General features: G+C 36.9%; 1 protein-coding gene across 4 annotated transcripts in view; it reads left to right on the top strand.

Annotated features, from left to right (window-relative positions):
- Positions 1 to 16,110, top strand: part of LOC107567554 (leucine-rich repeat-containing protein 16B) — a 56,375-nt gene that overhangs the window by 38,288 nt on the left and 1,977 nt on the right. For 3 of the 4 annotated variants that reach the window (XM_016253244.1, XM_016253241.1, XM_016253243.1), the window contains exons 20-35: positions 2,800 to 2,854; positions 3,211 to 3,383; positions 5,004 to 5,072; positions 5,552 to 5,645; positions 6,684 to 6,782; positions 7,949 to 8,068; positions 9,310 to 9,423; positions 9,507 to 9,682; positions 10,534 to 10,621; positions 10,715 to 10,825; positions 10,962 to 11,028; positions 12,091 to 12,278; positions 13,379 to 13,458; positions 13,589 to 13,753; positions 14,560 to 14,770; positions 15,698 to 15,977. In XM_016253244.1, the coding sequence (XP_016108730.1) occupies positions 2,800 to 2,854; positions 3,211 to 3,383; positions 5,004 to 5,072; positions 5,552 to 5,645; positions 6,684 to 6,782; positions 7,949 to 8,068; positions 9,310 to 9,423; positions 9,507 to 9,682; positions 10,534 to 10,621; positions 10,715 to 10,825; positions 10,962 to 11,028; positions 12,091 to 12,278; positions 13,379 to 13,458; positions 13,589 to 13,753; positions 14,560 to 14,770; positions 15,698 to 15,977 (2,090 nt within the window). The remainder of the gene's footprint in view (positions 1 to 2,799; positions 2,855 to 3,210; positions 3,384 to 5,003; positions 5,073 to 5,551; positions 5,646 to 6,683; positions 6,783 to 7,948; positions 8,069 to 9,309; positions 9,424 to 9,506; positions 9,683 to 10,533; positions 10,622 to 10,714; positions 10,826 to 10,961; positions 11,029 to 12,090; positions 12,279 to 13,378; positions 13,459 to 13,588; positions 13,754 to 14,559; positions 14,771 to 15,697; positions 15,978 to 16,110) is intronic. The other variant, XM_016253242.1, reaches the window with a different exon arrangement.

Here is a 16,110-nt window from a genome sequence, read left to right as displayed (position 1 = left end):
AAAAAGAACATTATTTTGTGTATTTGGTGTAATGAAATGTGTTTATGCAGTTTAAGGTTAAAATTTTTTTTATTTTCCACATACTGTACATTATTGTTTCTCCTCTATGACCCGCCTTTCTGAAATGCGTCGATTTTTACAAAGCTCATCATTCTGATAGCGAGGTGTGCTCTGATTGGCCAGCTATCCAGTGCGTTGTGATTGGCCGAATACCTCAAGCATGTGACGGAAATGTTACACCCCAACCATACTGTGATGCCGTGTCAAGGCGCAACGAGACAAAACCAATAAAACCCATTATAAACAAGGCATTTGTTGCACCCATTGGGGACATAATTACAGATTATAATGACTTATACTGTCTTTTTACGTGTTGCGTTGCATCGCGCCGCGTAAACATAAAACCATGTCTGCATTTGTGATTGGAGAAATGACAAACAACAAGCGCTACTCTACACTGCTCAAATCTCGCGTTTGAATCGTCAGTGGCAAATCCTTTAAATGAAAACGTACTTACAGTCTGTGAGTCAGAACAGCCGGCATTGTAGTCTACTCTACCAGGATCAGGAAACAGTCCTCCATAAAATGTGCTGCACACATTTGAATATTTGGGTTGAACTGTTCTGGAACAGTGTTGTAAATACAACTTAACCACTGATTTCTAGTCGTGTCCTCTTTTGGAAGGCCAAACAAAGTATTTTTGCTTTCACAACGAAACACACAGCATCTTTACAACATGGTGGCAGCGGTGGCAGCAACAACAAAGTTACGCCTTCTTTCTTTGCGTGAACATTTGGGCGGTGTTATGCACTCGGCCACGTCTGTACCATGGCATCCAGCCCCAGTGGAGCTGGATGACTCAGAGAGAACCAGAGGGAACAGTGCAATGTCATAAGAGTCGCAAACAGGTCCACCTGCTGGCCAAAAACTCTCGATATCTGCTTGACCACCCTGGGGTGAAGCATCCATTCCCCGGGCCTCGGCCCCTGTCTCGACAGAGACTTCGAGGCCCCCGACCTAGAGCGTCGCCTCGACCCACTGTCTCGACACGGGGGAGTAGGTGAGGCCACGCTCTGTTTTTGTGCATTGCTGAGAGGTAAACACCTGCTCTCACTCGAGAAAATTTATTTAGTAATGTTTTTTCCAAAGTGCCTCTGTGTATCTAACTTCTCATAGTCAGAAAATACTTCATTTCGAAAGCGGGGCCGGCGCCGCGAGAAACGCTAGTGAAAGCTCTCTCCTCAAAGAGAGCCCCCTGAGAGCGAAGCAAGTCAGTAACAAACGCTACCAAAATGGCCATCAGCTCCCTTTTTTTTTGAGAGCTGACTCTGCGTGCTTGCTTTCAAGCAGACAACAAACAAACTGTGTGTATCCCCACCCGTAAAGTAACGCGGGCAGGGAAGAACACAGCCTGAACGCTGCCTGCCCTCGCCTTAGTGTCTGGTTTTGTCTTGCTTTAGATTTTGTGACAGACAACACTAAATAAGACTCACAAACAGATATTAGACTGACACACACACACAGAGTGCTTGCTGAATGACAAAAGCTGACGCCGGTCTCACCGCACGTGCTTTTATAGCTTCCTGGTCATTACGTCACCCGCCGTGACGTCTCGCCCATCTATTGGTCTGATTACACACGAGGTTCAGAGCCCGTCACGCTGAAGGGCGTTCCCCTAGCGTTTCCGATGCAGCTCGAGTTCCTGAAGAGGAATTTGAAATCGCATCATATGACCCTTTTAAATTGATCAAAAGTGACAGTAAAGACATTTATGTTACAAACGACTTTTTGTTAATCAAAGAAAACAATATAATTTTCCACAAAACTGTTAAGAAGCAACATTGATAATTCACATTGATAACATTAATATTGATAATTCAACATTGACTAAATTACATTTAAATTTTTCAAAATATGCCAAATAAATTGCTTTTATACTAACAAATGACTGTAAAACAGTTTGCAGTGATTCATGGTGTTATTTGTGGTAAAAAAAAAAATTTTAAGTTGACATTGATATTTTCTGATTTTCAAACATTTCTTTGCTTCAAAACAAAGTTTGAAATGTTGGCATTGTCTTGGATTTGGTTTGTTTGATTCATAGGTCTTTATTGAAAACTTATTTGAAATCCCTATGGAGAAAACAAATAAGAAAATATTTTCAGAATTAAAACTGCTGAAAAAAGGGCAGTCACTGTTTCACTCTATTCTGATTATATGTTAATGATGTCATTCCTGTGGGTGGAGTTTAATTCATGTAAACAGTACAGTATGGCTGTTAGGTCAACTCCTTTCCATGTTCCTACTTCTCAAAATCGGATTTTGTTTTTTGTAATCAATTTTTAAAACATTAAACTCAAGTTGAAAGGTTGACTTTAACTTTTCCAGATACATAATTACACAATTTTACCATACCATTTTCACTTTACTTTTAGGCTTTCATTCTAAATGCATTAGTGCAAGCGTCACATGTTTGTTTTCACAGATTTGAGGGATTATTAGAAATGATGTTCTGTGATAATCAACATCATGACATAGAATAGATGTTGATAGAGCTTACGTAGAGTACACAGATTAACAGATACAACAACTATCCACTCTGAGACAGGCAGTTGAGGTAAGCAGGTTAGAAAAGTCTGTGAAACCGTCTGCAATCACAAACCGAATGTGAGCACACAGTAGGAGGCTCTCAGGGAGGCAGAGGAGGGACTGGGGAGATGTGTGTGAAGTGTCATTAATCTTGGAGTTGATGGCATTTATTGGTGTGTGTGTAAGTCCTGCTATTTCCTGTGCTTGCAGGGTTCTGGATGAGGTTCTGCAGAAACTAGTGCATCTTGTGCAGGAGGAAGAGTGTGTGAGTGTTTCACAAGTGCACACACACACACACACACATACACATACACATGGACATAACGCTTTGTTTCCTGTACCCACCTTGCACACTTTTCACACACACAAAAAGTACAAAATATTTCTAACATTCTGCTGAGTGTATTACAGCACTAGTGATTCATCCATACTTCCTTCACTCTCTCTCCTTTCTTTCTAATCTCTCTCCTTCAGGGCACATAGTCCTCTCACAGCAGATATCGCCTTGCTTAATGAATTATTAGCACTGTTTTTACAGATCACAGACATTGCAAACTCAGACACACATACTCTCTCTCTCTCTCTCTCTCTCTCTCTCTCACTGCTGCTCTTTCCTGACAGGCCCTGCAGAGCTTGTCTCTGGCTGACTCCAGGCTGCGTTCGAGGGGCACGGTGCTTGTGAATGCCCTCGGCAGCAACGCCTGCCTGAAGAAGGTGGATTTGAGCGGGAATGGGCTCTATGACACAGGAGCGAGGATGCTTAGTAAAGCTCTGCAGATCAACACTACACTTAGGTATTCTGTCATAGGGAGAACAGGTTTACTGTAATATGAATTACAAAAAAGATTGTTCAAGATACTGATCGGTCCATACAGCATCCCATGCACATTATAGTACCTGTTAACCAAGAAGACAACTATTAACTTCATGTCAAGGACTAGGGCCAGATTTACTAAACAGGGCGAATTAGCATGAGACTGCAAACCAATAAAAGCACCGATGGGAGTGGAAAATGCTGCGGGTGATTTAATGACAATGTGCAAATTAAAGAACACAGACGCAGCCAGATCATATCCATTATGACCAATGCAGTCTACCAAGAGCAGCGCAAATTAGTGGAGGGTCACAAATGGTCACAAATGAGCAAAGCTGATGATAATTAGGTGTGGGTAATCTACTAACAACACAGGTGCAAAATGGATGAAGCGGGGCATTAATAATGGCGCAAATATAAGTAAATTGCAAACAGCAAACCTTAGTAAATCATCTTGCATTATTCATTTTATACTCTCCTCCCATAAATTTTGCGTCTAAAAGGGAAGCTCCTACAAATTCATATGAAGCAAGAACAGTTGCAAAATTAACTGTGTCCATGTTCTTTTCAATGCTAATTTTTCACTGCATGTCTTTAGTAAATCTCACAGAGGGTTTGCGCTGGCTAAATTTGGCCCTAGATCTTCTAATGATATATACTTTTCCACAGAAAGCTTTGCAGATTTACATAATTTACGGCATTCTACATCCTGTGCACTTTTTTTATGAAATGTTTTAGCTAATTTGCAAATGGATATTTTTTGAAAATATGGTGATAAACATGTCCCTTGAATTTTATGATTTTATAACACTGTCTTTTTATAACCTACCAGTCTAACAAATAATACGAAACGGTTTGTTTCACACATTAAAAAGTGTACATTAATGAGGAAAAAAAATTAACTTAAATGATTTTAGCAAATGGCTGCAATATAACAAAGAGTGAAAAATTTAAGGGGGTCTGAATACTTTCCGTACCCACTGTATATATATATATATTGTCAAACGCATAAAAAAAAGCTCTTGCCCCCTTCATATGGGGGACCACTTTTACATTACATTATTTTATTTATTTATTTATTTATTCATTCATTCATATTTATATTTATATTTTTTATGTATTCATTTATGCATGCATGCATTTATTTATGCATTGATTATGTTTATTTTTTAATGCATTTAAGCATTTATTTTTGTTCATTTTGCTTTCCGGGATTAAGTATTAGTGTATTGTATAACAAAATAGAACAAAATAGGCAATTAATAATGATATCAATGATTAAAAACAAAAAAACTAAAGGCAAATTAATAATGTGTGGATGTTAATATATACTTCCATAAGCTTTTATGGAATAAAACTGAACTGAACCTCAATTTTACAATCAACAGATTCAGCAATCAACAATATTGACAATGACCCTAATTCTATTCTCTTTTTTAACACATTGGACTATACTCAGAATTCCTCAGATTTTTCCTTAAAATGAGTGCAGAAAATGTACTAAATGCATGCAGACTCCCTTCTGGTGCATTTATTAAGAATAAATAATGCATAGTGGTTTAGTAATATAAGATTGTCATGGTTTGTTTCTTTCTTGTAGGAGTGTGACGTGGGATCGGAATAACACAAGTGCTACGGGTTTCCAAGATGTGGCTCGAGCTCTTGAACAGTATGACACACACACTCTCACATTCATATCATGCACACTCACCCATGTGAGCAGTGACTCATCTCTTTGGAAACTTATTCACAGCATGCTGTTACTGGGAAAAAATAAGAACTTCAGTCCATGCCTATCACTTCTCTGACCTGCCTGTGATGCACAATTAAAACATTGTTCTGGAAGCACCTCTCATCCCTGGAGATCTACACTAATATTATTTAATGCTTTTTTGCAGACTTGAACTTGCATTCAGTGGACTGTAATCATTGTGAGAAAGTTGTTCTCAGTGCAGATTGCTTTGAAAAGTGTTGAAAGAAATGACACTGTTAAAAGTTAAATCGAATGAAAGCAAGAAAAACAACTTGTTTCTGTGACACAAATAGATGGTGTGTAACATTTTCCAGCTTCCTGGAACTTATTCTTCTCTTTTGTATTTGGGGGAAACTTTTATCCTGCTTCTTGATGGTCTTCTGCTCTCTCCTCAGTAACTTCACTCTGCAGTACATGCCTATCCCACTCAGTGATGTCACACAAGCATACCGTAGCGCCCCTGAAAGGACAGAACAGGCATTAACCAAGGTAAGAATGGGGCATTTACCCATAGAAATAAACAGGCTTTTATGCTTCTGTACATTGAAGACCTCTATGCATACGACCTGTGTTTCTGATTGACCATCTGTTTTAGGTGAAATGAATAACAGCGTATGGATTGTATGTTTGCTGTAGAGTCCAAGATAAGTGCCACTGCCCAACCCTTAAATAACAGCCTCTTTACAAAACCTGCACTACATGACAAGTGATGAGTTCACAAAAAGATCTGTGGTTAAACATGACACTCAAACTATTAAGGCTGAAATTATAAGGGCATTGGTAAAGGTAAACTTCAGCCACTTCTTTGTAATGCTGGGATTGTTCAAAATGTTATACAGAGACACGTTTGCCAGAAATGGCACAACAAATATATAGAGAATGCACTGTACTACATACTATTCATACTGCTTTTTATATAATTTCATTGATTATATTAAACATTACCTTATATTAAATAGCCTTTTTTAAGTACATTTTATTCAGCTTACCATCTCCTTAGAACAGACGTTTTTAAACAGGGGCTTTTTTCTTCTTTTTTTTCTTTGAGTGCAGGCATTAATGTGTTAATATGGGTGGTCACACGTTAATGTGCTCTTATTACACGGCTCTGGAATGCTTGATTCTGATTGGTCAGTCACAGAATTTAGCAGTCAAATTTTTTCATAATGACACACCCCTCTTAAATATTAAGTCAATCAATATTCGTTTTCAGTGAGCTTAGTCCCCACAATCATGAATACTTGGTTACATCCTTGGATATATTAGTAGATGGGACTTATTTATTTCAAAAGACCAAGCTAAATCTGTTTTTCCATGATATGACCCCTTTAAATATCCATAACTCTGTGTGTCCGGCTGTTTTGAGATTAACAGTTCCAAGGCAGTGAAATGTTTATGCACATGTTTAATGAGCCCAGAGATGTGAAACTTTTACAAGGTCATCGCTGAGAGAGGGACACAGCCAACAATACATTTAACTTTCATTATATTCTCTCCCTCTCTCTGTCTTTCCTGTGTTTCTCTCAGATCCAGCGAGCTTTGTTAAGGAATAACCAGACTCAGCGTTTCTCTCAGAAACAGGCGCTTCGGTTGCATCAGGGCTTGGTCACTAGTACCGCAGAACAGGTAAAGACAGCTTCCTGACCACTGCCTCATCATGTTGGTGATGGGTCAGAGTTTGGGTCAGTTCTATTTCAGTTCTGCCAGTTCGGATTTATTGAGTTTAATTGGTGGCTAAATTGCAAGTGCTATTTCTATGCATTTCCTGTAATATGTGATTTAAAATGGACTCAACTAAAACCCTGAAGTGTCAGAGACATATTTCTGGGTCAAATGGCACTCTGGGGTTTTTTGTGGAAGCAGAATTGCATAATTATGCCATTTAAATTCTCTTTAGCACTTTAAAGTTGTAGTGCATTATTTCAGTGCCACTAGGAGGTTCAAAATTATCTAAAAAGTGTTCCTGAACACTTACCCTATCTACGATTGTTAGGTTTAATATGTGCTACCATTTAAAAGTTTGGGGTAAGTACGATTTTTTTTTTTATCACTTTATACTTTTATTTGGCAAGGACAAAACTGATTTATATTTCAATAAATGCTGTTTTTTTTCTATTCATAAAAGAATCCCGAAAGAATGTATCACAGTTTCCACAAAAATATTAAGCAGCACAACTTTTTTCAACATTGATAATAGTAATAAATTTTTCTTGAGCACCAGATCAGCAAATTAGAATGATTTCTGAAGGATCATGTGACACTGAAGACTGGAATAATAACTGATGAAAATTAAAATATATTAAAATAGAAAACAGTTATTTTAAATTGTAATAATATTTCAAAATATTACAGTTTCAAATAAATAAATGCAGCTTTGGTGAGCGATTTCTTTCAAAAACATTAAAAAAAAATATTACAGACCCCCAAACTTTTGATTAGTAGCGTACCTGAAGAGACGAATTCTATCAATTAGCATTCCCATTTATCTAAATTGCAATTACAGAGTGTTCATGTTTACATTCTTTGGATGGTTAACCTGTGAAATGATTGCTTATATTGGTCTCTACACAAACTAGTATAAGAGAAAGTTTTCACCTTAAAAAAAATGACACGCATGTGTTGTGTTTGTGAGAGAGCTTCTCTTTCACATGCTAATGTGAACTCTGACTGATCTTACTGTGTATTGTTGAATCAAACTCACACAGAGATCTCACTCTCTCTTCTCTCTCTGTTGCTCTCGCTTGCTTGCTTGCTCTCTCTGTCTCTTTCTTTCTGTCCTGCTGCTGTCCCAGGTGATGGAGCGTCTGTGTGTGCGTGTGCAGCAGCAGGTGTGTGTGTTGAGAGGAACAGGTGAAGGGGAAGAGCTACAGGCTGCCAGACAGGTCCTCAAGGAAGCCAGGAACTCTCGAGCTGTGAGTGTGTTTGTGTATTTACCTGTCAAATGCACAACCTCTCTTCTTTATTTTTTATTTATTATTACTGTTTTCCACACAGCAGTAGCCATCAAACCTATGAAAACACAAATAGAACTTTTATTCAGCAAGGATGCATTCAATTGATTAAAAATGACAGTAAAGACATTCATAATGTTACAAAAGATTTTCAAATAAATGCTGTTCTTTGAGCTTTCAATTTATCAAAAAATGTATCACACTTTCCACAAAAATACTGGACAGCACAACTCTTTTCGATATTGATAGTAATAAGAAATGTTTCTTAAGCACCAAATCAGCATGTTAGAATGATTTCAGAAGAAACGTGTGACACTAAAGACTGGAGTAAAGACTGCTGAAAATTCAGCTTTTGTCATCACAAGAATAAATTACATTTTAAAATGGAAAGCAGCAATTATAAATTGTAATAATATTTCACAGTTATTCAGAAAATAGTTTACAACAAAGTTCAAGAACTACAATGAACATTTTTTGAACATTCTGGATTTATTAATGTAGGTAAATGTTAATTTATAAATTATACTATTGTTCATTGTTAATCCATGTTCTTTAATAATACATCCCCTAATATTAATTTAACTTGAAATGTACATTTAAAATGTATTAGCATAAGTAGAAAGTAACACTGTTAGTTTAATAAATGCTGTAAAAGGATTGCTCATTGCATTAACTAATGTTAACAAATTCAGCTATATTGTAAAAAGTTACTAAAAAACAAATTTGTATTTATAGCTAAATGTATACACATATTTATAGCATTTAACATTTAAAACAAAAGGTTTCTTTTGACCAGCATATTAAATTACATAAATTCTATAATACATATTACTTTACACCATTGCTAGTAGATTTTAGTCCTATGGATTTTGTCTGTAATCACAATAATGTTGATATTTGCTTAACAAATGCTTTTTAATATACAATGCAGATGGCTACATGGTAATATTCAGTCAGGTGTTATTTATGTGCTGTGTGCTAAATGCAGATGTTCGAGTGACTCAGTTATTGATTTCAAGTGTTTTCTGTTTATTAATTTAAGAAACTTTCAAGCTCCACTACTATCGCTTTTATGAGCGAGCATTAAAGGTTAAAGACAAATCACCTGCATGAGTTTTATGTAACAGAATCCTCATAGCGGTCAGTGAGAGAGTGTGAGAGATCATGACTGGTGTGTGAATTATGTCTGCACTGTCCTCTAGCTGTACCCATCGCTGTGTGAACTGGCCCACGTGCTGTCAGTGGACGGTCCGGTGAGACAGAGGCTGGACTCTCTGGCTGGAGAACTCACCAAAGCAGCTGATAAAGAACTACAGGTGCTTCAGCCTGATTTATATCTGCTTTCTTGTTCTGATGGACTTGAAAGGCGTGATGGATGACTGATGGTTGATTTGTGCAGGTCATTGTGGACTCCATGGTGTCTCTGTGCCGGGAGCTGTGTCCGCTTTCTTGTGCCGCAGCGGAGTGTCTCTCTCCTCCCCTCTCCTCCATCTCTGAGCGAGTGTCCATCCCTCGTTCGTCCATCCGCACTGCTCTGATGGAGAGAGCAGCTCAGGACATCAACAGAGCTCTGGAGTAAGAAAGGAGGGTGTTGAGTTGTTGATGTTTCTGAAATTAATACTTTGAGAATTATACCAAAGTCCTTTTTTGAAGTCAGTTCAGTCGGCGGCCATCTTTATAATGCCCCAGGCAGCAGCTTTCAAAACAGGTGTCTACTTGAATGTGTAATGACAGAAATCTCCAAAACGGTTTTGCACGCTTAGTGTAATCTGTGGTGGAGCTTGCCTTTTTGGTGTAAAAAAGAAATTGGATAAAGTCTGTAACTAAAATGTGTGTAACACATGACTGATTTTACAGTAATATCACGGAATGCAATTGGTCGCTATCATAGAAAAAAGTACATGTACAGGCTGCAAAGCAACAAAATGTCATTATTTTAAAGGGGTGATTCTTTTCTATACGCACTGTATAAATAATGCCACAAACAACACATTAAAGGCTTATTTTATTTTCCCTTTTTGGTTACACTTCACTTTCAATAGTCCACTTTAAACGTTATACTAACGTAATGTAACTTTGCAACCATGTCAACTAACTCTAATTAAAATATTATTAGTATTACTCTTAGGTTAGGGTTAGTTGAATACATTTACATTATTTATTTTATTTAGATTAGTTTAAATCATTCAAAGACCACTTGATTTAGATTCTTTCTTGATATTGATTCACCTCGTATCATGGGTGTATCTACATTTTTGTCCAAACTAATGGTCCGTGTGATGCACCTGTCGATCAAAATCATGAAGTCTTTAATGGAAATACAAACCTACTTTTCTGTAGCCACTGTATTCACACTTGGAACTCCCAGCATGGTTTTAACATGCTCTAACATGTTTTTTTCTGTCTCCCATCTCTCTCACTCTTAGGGAGGTCAAGCTGTCTGTGGTCTCATATCTCACTAACTCCATAGTGGACCAGATCCTACAGGAGCTTTATGCCACACACAAAACCCTGGTACTACAAACGAATTTCTCTCTTCATTCGTCTGTACATTCTGAACACGTGCACAAGCATCGCTCTTCCTCACGCATCTGTTCGTCATCACAGCTCCGGCAGGTTTCACAGATGAGACGGCTGGAAGACGGGGGAACAGCCAGGCGCACACACAGACATGCTGACATACTAGATGTTGTGGAGGATGACTTTGGCATCAGCATAGTGAGTGTGTTACGTGAATCGCTCACAACTGACTCATTTGTGTGTTTGGTGGTATTCACAGTATCTGTCATCTCTTGTAACTCAGCGGTCTTGTCATCTGCTCAGTTCTCAGTCACTTCTATCGTTCTGCACACAGGACACAATCGCCATTAAAAAACGCAGCTCCAGGACCAGACGCATCCGTCCCGTGTCCAACAGACTCAGTGAGTCACACGCACGTTATGTAGGATGAAACCAGGACTATCATTCATTTTTTAGTTGAACACTCATTCAAGTGCTTTCAAGTCATGTATACTTATATACTGTGCATAAATTTTTCAGTTAAAACCCATTCATTCTTTATATCATATTTTTTAGCTCAATTTCATTTATAAAACTTATTTAACATTTATTAGGTATGTAATTTTATCATGTTAATTTAGTGTTTTTAATTTTTAATTAATTGTAAAAATAAAAAAATACAAATAAAAAGTAAAAAAAATGCATACACTTAATTTTGCTCCATGACAATTAAACACTTTACAGAATAGTTCACTCAAAAATGAAAATTTGATGGAAATGAACTCAGGCCATCTAAGATGTAGATGAGTTTGTTTCTACATGAGAAATTTTCACTCGCTTACCGATGGATCCTCTGCAGTGAATGAGTGCTGTCAGAATAGTAGTCCATAATCCATAATAATGCTTCCTCCAGTGAAAAAGCCCATCCCTGCTTTTGCTTGTGAACTGTGCTTGATATGTGCATATTTTTCCCCTGATTCAGATGAGACCACTTTTTCACTGGAGAAAGTAATATAATGGATAGAGGACTCATATTTTAGCCGAAAACAATGGTTTGAAGTTAAAAACATCTTAATGATAGATTTGTTTATTACAAACACATGGCTTATGGATATTTGCGTTTTACTGTAATGTTTTTATTAGCTGTTTGGACTTTAATTCTGACGGCACCCATTCAATGAAGAGAATATATTGGTGAGCAATTGATGTATTTCTATTTTTTTTTTATCCGTTCTGATGAAAATACAAACTCATCCACATTTTGGATGGCCTGAGGATGTATACATTTTCAACAAATTACTATTACTATAAACTATTCCTTTATAAATAGCACTGATAAATACATCAAACAATATATTGACTTTGTTGTATATTCAGTGCTTTTATCTGCCACAGTAATGTAGTGTATATGATTATTTGTGATTGATTCAATTAATTAAACAGCATATCATATAATTAATTTGATGTGTTTCACTCTCCTTCAGGTCTAGGTGATGACCCCAACTCTTCACCTTTAGTGTCCACTCCTCAGATATCTGCTCCCCTTTCACGCTCAGCATCATGGGAAGGTCTGTCCACCCTGCCCACACAAGGTTCACCTCTGCGTCATGTGACCCATGTCAGACCGCGTCCACCACGAAGGCACAGGACTGCACACGCTCCCTTTGAGACAGTAAGAACCAGCACCATTGCCAGTATTGCCACACCAATACAAATTTTTATATATCTTTATATAGCATTTTAAAATAAAAAACAAGGTAAATAAAAAAGGTCACAAAATGACAAATCAAACCGAATTCTCTTATTGTACCTGTAATTAAATCTGCTGCAGAAATAGTCGTGTTTAAATTTGCAGAGGCATCCCTTATCATGTTGTCGTTGAATCGCTGCAGTCTCCTTGTAGCTTCTATTATTCATTTGACTAGTGAACGAAGCAGTTCTGGATTCGTAGAGAGAGAGAAAAAAACACACTCACAAACTTTGTTTTCTTTTTTAAAAAGTAGCCGAATCTATTTCTCTTCATCCTCCTCATAGAATCAAATCAGTAATGTATTTCATGCAGCACTATTTTATAATTAGAACTATATAACTGTAAGTATACAGTAACATATATTGGACGTTTATTACAAAATATTCCAACGTATGCAGTATATTTAAAAATACGTAAATATGTAAGTTGATTGAGACACTGTGTTTTCCTACGATTCTTGTTTCCATGTTAACAGCAACTTCTCTGATTTGCTTCAGGATTGATGGCAGTGTGATATTTCTTTAGGAATTCTGCAATTAAACATGATTTGTCGTAAATTAAGTCAAAATCGCACTGAATTATGGATCCTACATGAGGTATTCTTCAAAAATATACAAAATATCAAATAAAAACCCATTAATCGACAGCTATTCAAGATGTTAACAAGAGAAGGGGGGGAGTGGTTTTAATCACGTTCTCTTGTTAGCGTGATTGTTCTCAGAAATCTGTCTGAACACAGACACAGATGTTTTCTGCAGGGTCTCCAGAATGAAAGCATCAAACATTAAAGGCTGTCTCCTTTTCAATCACTTCTGATCGGTCTGCCTGCAAGCTGTGTCTTTGTAATGTCTCTTGATCAAATTAATGCATTGACATAACACAGATGAACAAATCCCAGATGGTAAGGTACAGTACCATGATAGCATCATCCACTAACACAAATTTAGAGAGATGATCTACTCCATTCCCAGCCCTCAAAAGCACACATTATCATCAACATTATTTCTCTTGTCGTCCTGTAGCACTGCTCGGAGAATGGTGGAGTATCTCTATTGGATGATGGACTGCCTGACTTCTACACCAAGAGAGTTTTACCAGACAGGTGCTTCCGTACTGAACTTGTCTGTGTAGTAATGTCACATTTGCTCACTTTTTAAAGGTTGAAGGCATATGGGCATGCTAAAAATGTGGACGTTATCTTATCTCTGACACCCTGACTTTCTGTCCTGCAGTCAGCTGTCATCCCACCATCACGCTCAGGCTCTGAGGAGGAAGAAAAGACGCAGTGTGCTGTCAATTTTTTCTGGATTCAGGAAGAACCGAAACCCTACCATATCATATCAGGAGTCAGACCCTGCAGGAAGGGGCGGGGCCTGTGGGGAGGAATGTCGCACTAAGTGAGTCATTCATATTTTAATATATAACAATTTATAGTACACTACTGTTCACAAATGTTATCACATTTTAAAATAACGGCTTTTTAGTATATTTTAAATTGCAATTTATTCCTGTGATGGCAAAGCTGACTTTACAGCAGAGATTACCGCAGTCTTCAGTGTCACATAGTCCTTCAGAAATTATTTTAATATGCTGGTTTCATGCTCAAGAAACATTTCTTATTATTATCAGTGTTTGAGGAATGTCGCACTAAGTGAGTCATTCATATTTTAATATATAACAATTTATAGTACACTACTGTTCAGAAATGTTATCACATTTTAAAATAACGGCTTTTTAGTATATTTTAAATTGCAATTTATTCCTGTGATGGCAAAGCTGACTTTACAGCAGAGATTACCGCAGTCTTCAGTGTCACATAGTCCTTCAGAAATTATTTTAATATGCTGGTTTCATGCTCAAGAAACATTTCTTATTATTATCAGTGTTGAAAACAGTTGTGCTGCTTAATATTTATGTAAAAACCATGAAACATTTTTTCAGGATTCTTTAATGAATAGAAAGTTCAAAAGAATAGAATTTATTTGAATTAGAAATCTTTTGAAATATTATAAATGTGTTTACTGTCACTTTTGATCAATTTAATGAGTCTTTGCTGAATAAAAGTATTAATTTCTTAAAAGAAAAATCTTACTGACACCAAACATTTGAATGGTAGTGTATATATAATAATTATATAAATTGTATTACATCAATGAATCAGACAACATAAATCAAACTCTTAATCTTATTTTCCTTTTATCAGATGCTCTCTCAGTATTGCCACTGAGAATGTGTACTCCTTGATTAAACACCCAAAGGATTGTGGGAGGTTAGACCTAGGCACTGAGGGCACCAATGGGAGACTGGTAGGGCCGGGTGTTCAGAGGACCCCTCAGCTCTCAAGAAGGCCTGTTCAGGGTATACCCCTGCCGGGAATGATGGGAATTAGCCCCTCTTGCTTCTCACAGAGACAGGTAAAGTTCACCACATTACATAATTTAAAATCCAGTTCGGTTCTTGAAATTCATTTGAATTTGAATTGAGATTGCAAACAGGATCCTGAATTATAATTCATATTTGAATTTGAATTAAATTACATTCAAATAAATTCTTATTATTCCTTTGGCCATTTTCTGAAATATTAGTTTATATTAATAATCAATACTTGAAATGCCACCTGTAGAAATACATATGTAATTTATACACAGCATATGTTATTATATATCATAAATATTATTTGTTATATTAAAAATTTAATATTTAGTTTTATTTGATTTCATGGACTTTGTTCAGTTAAGTTAATTATTTTAATTAACTTTAATTATTAATTTTAATTATTTTAATATCTAAAATCAGCGTGGGAAATTTTTTTGTGCTATATGGAAAAATGTTGATCTTTTCATGTCTGTGGTTTTGACAATATTGAATTGTTAAAAAAAAGGAAAAGTCTAATTTAAGGGGGGAGGGGTGTACCAGGTTAAAGGCATGAGTAGTAAAATGATGTATTATTTCTGACTAATCAGAAAACTTTTGTGTGACTGTTGAATTTCTTTCAATTACAATCCAGTAGATTCCTCTGCTTGTCGTTCGAATTCCAATTCGACATTCCGTGTTCAGATTCCACGTTAGTTCAGGTTCTAGATCACAAGTTAAAGCAAAGCCAAAGCAAATTGAATTCAGGCCAACGCTGGTACACAGACTATGTGATATTTATTTATTCATTCACAAAATGGTGCAGGTAGTGTTGAGAACAAACATGGGAAGGAATTGTTTTCAACAGTAATTAACATGTTAGCATCACCTGTTTTTGATTGATTTGAAAACATATTAAATATGAATTTAATGAGCATAATGACATGTTTACCACAGTCTCTCACCCTCTGTCTCTCTGTTCCCTGCAGTCGCCTGACAACAGTGAGGTGTTCGGCTCATCAGAAGAGATTGGATACGGAGAGCATGAGATGGACCGGCATTCAGATATCGTTGCTAAAAGGCACACACCATCTATAGACAGAGAGTCAGAATCAGGAAGACAGGAATCACAGTCAGACAGCCAGAAAAATGCAGGGAGTATAATGGACCCTCAGCTGCTGGAAACCAGAAAAAGACCCGAACCGCCGCCTCAGAGTACCAAGCCGAGCTTAGCTAAGACACGGCAGCGCCATCTGGAGGAGAGCTCTGGTACTGCATAACTTGTCATTAGTTGTCATTGGGCATTCATTTTAGTGAATCATTTCGTATCTGTTAGCTAGTTTTAATAAGCATTTTACACTATATAATTTTCTAAATAAACAAGAGTCATGGTCATATGCTG

The sequence above is a fragment of the Sinocyclocheilus grahami genome, unplaced genomic scaffold (assembly GCF_001515645.1).
Source record: "Sinocyclocheilus grahami isolate Dianchi unplaced genomic scaffold, SAMN03320097.WGS_v1.1 scaffold1168.1, whole genome shotgun sequence".
Taxonomy (NCBI): domain Eukaryota; kingdom Metazoa; phylum Chordata; class Actinopteri; order Cypriniformes; family Cyprinidae; genus Sinocyclocheilus; species Sinocyclocheilus grahami.
Note: the sequence above shows the minus strand (reverse complement) of the source record. Positions and strands in the feature narration are given on the sequence as shown.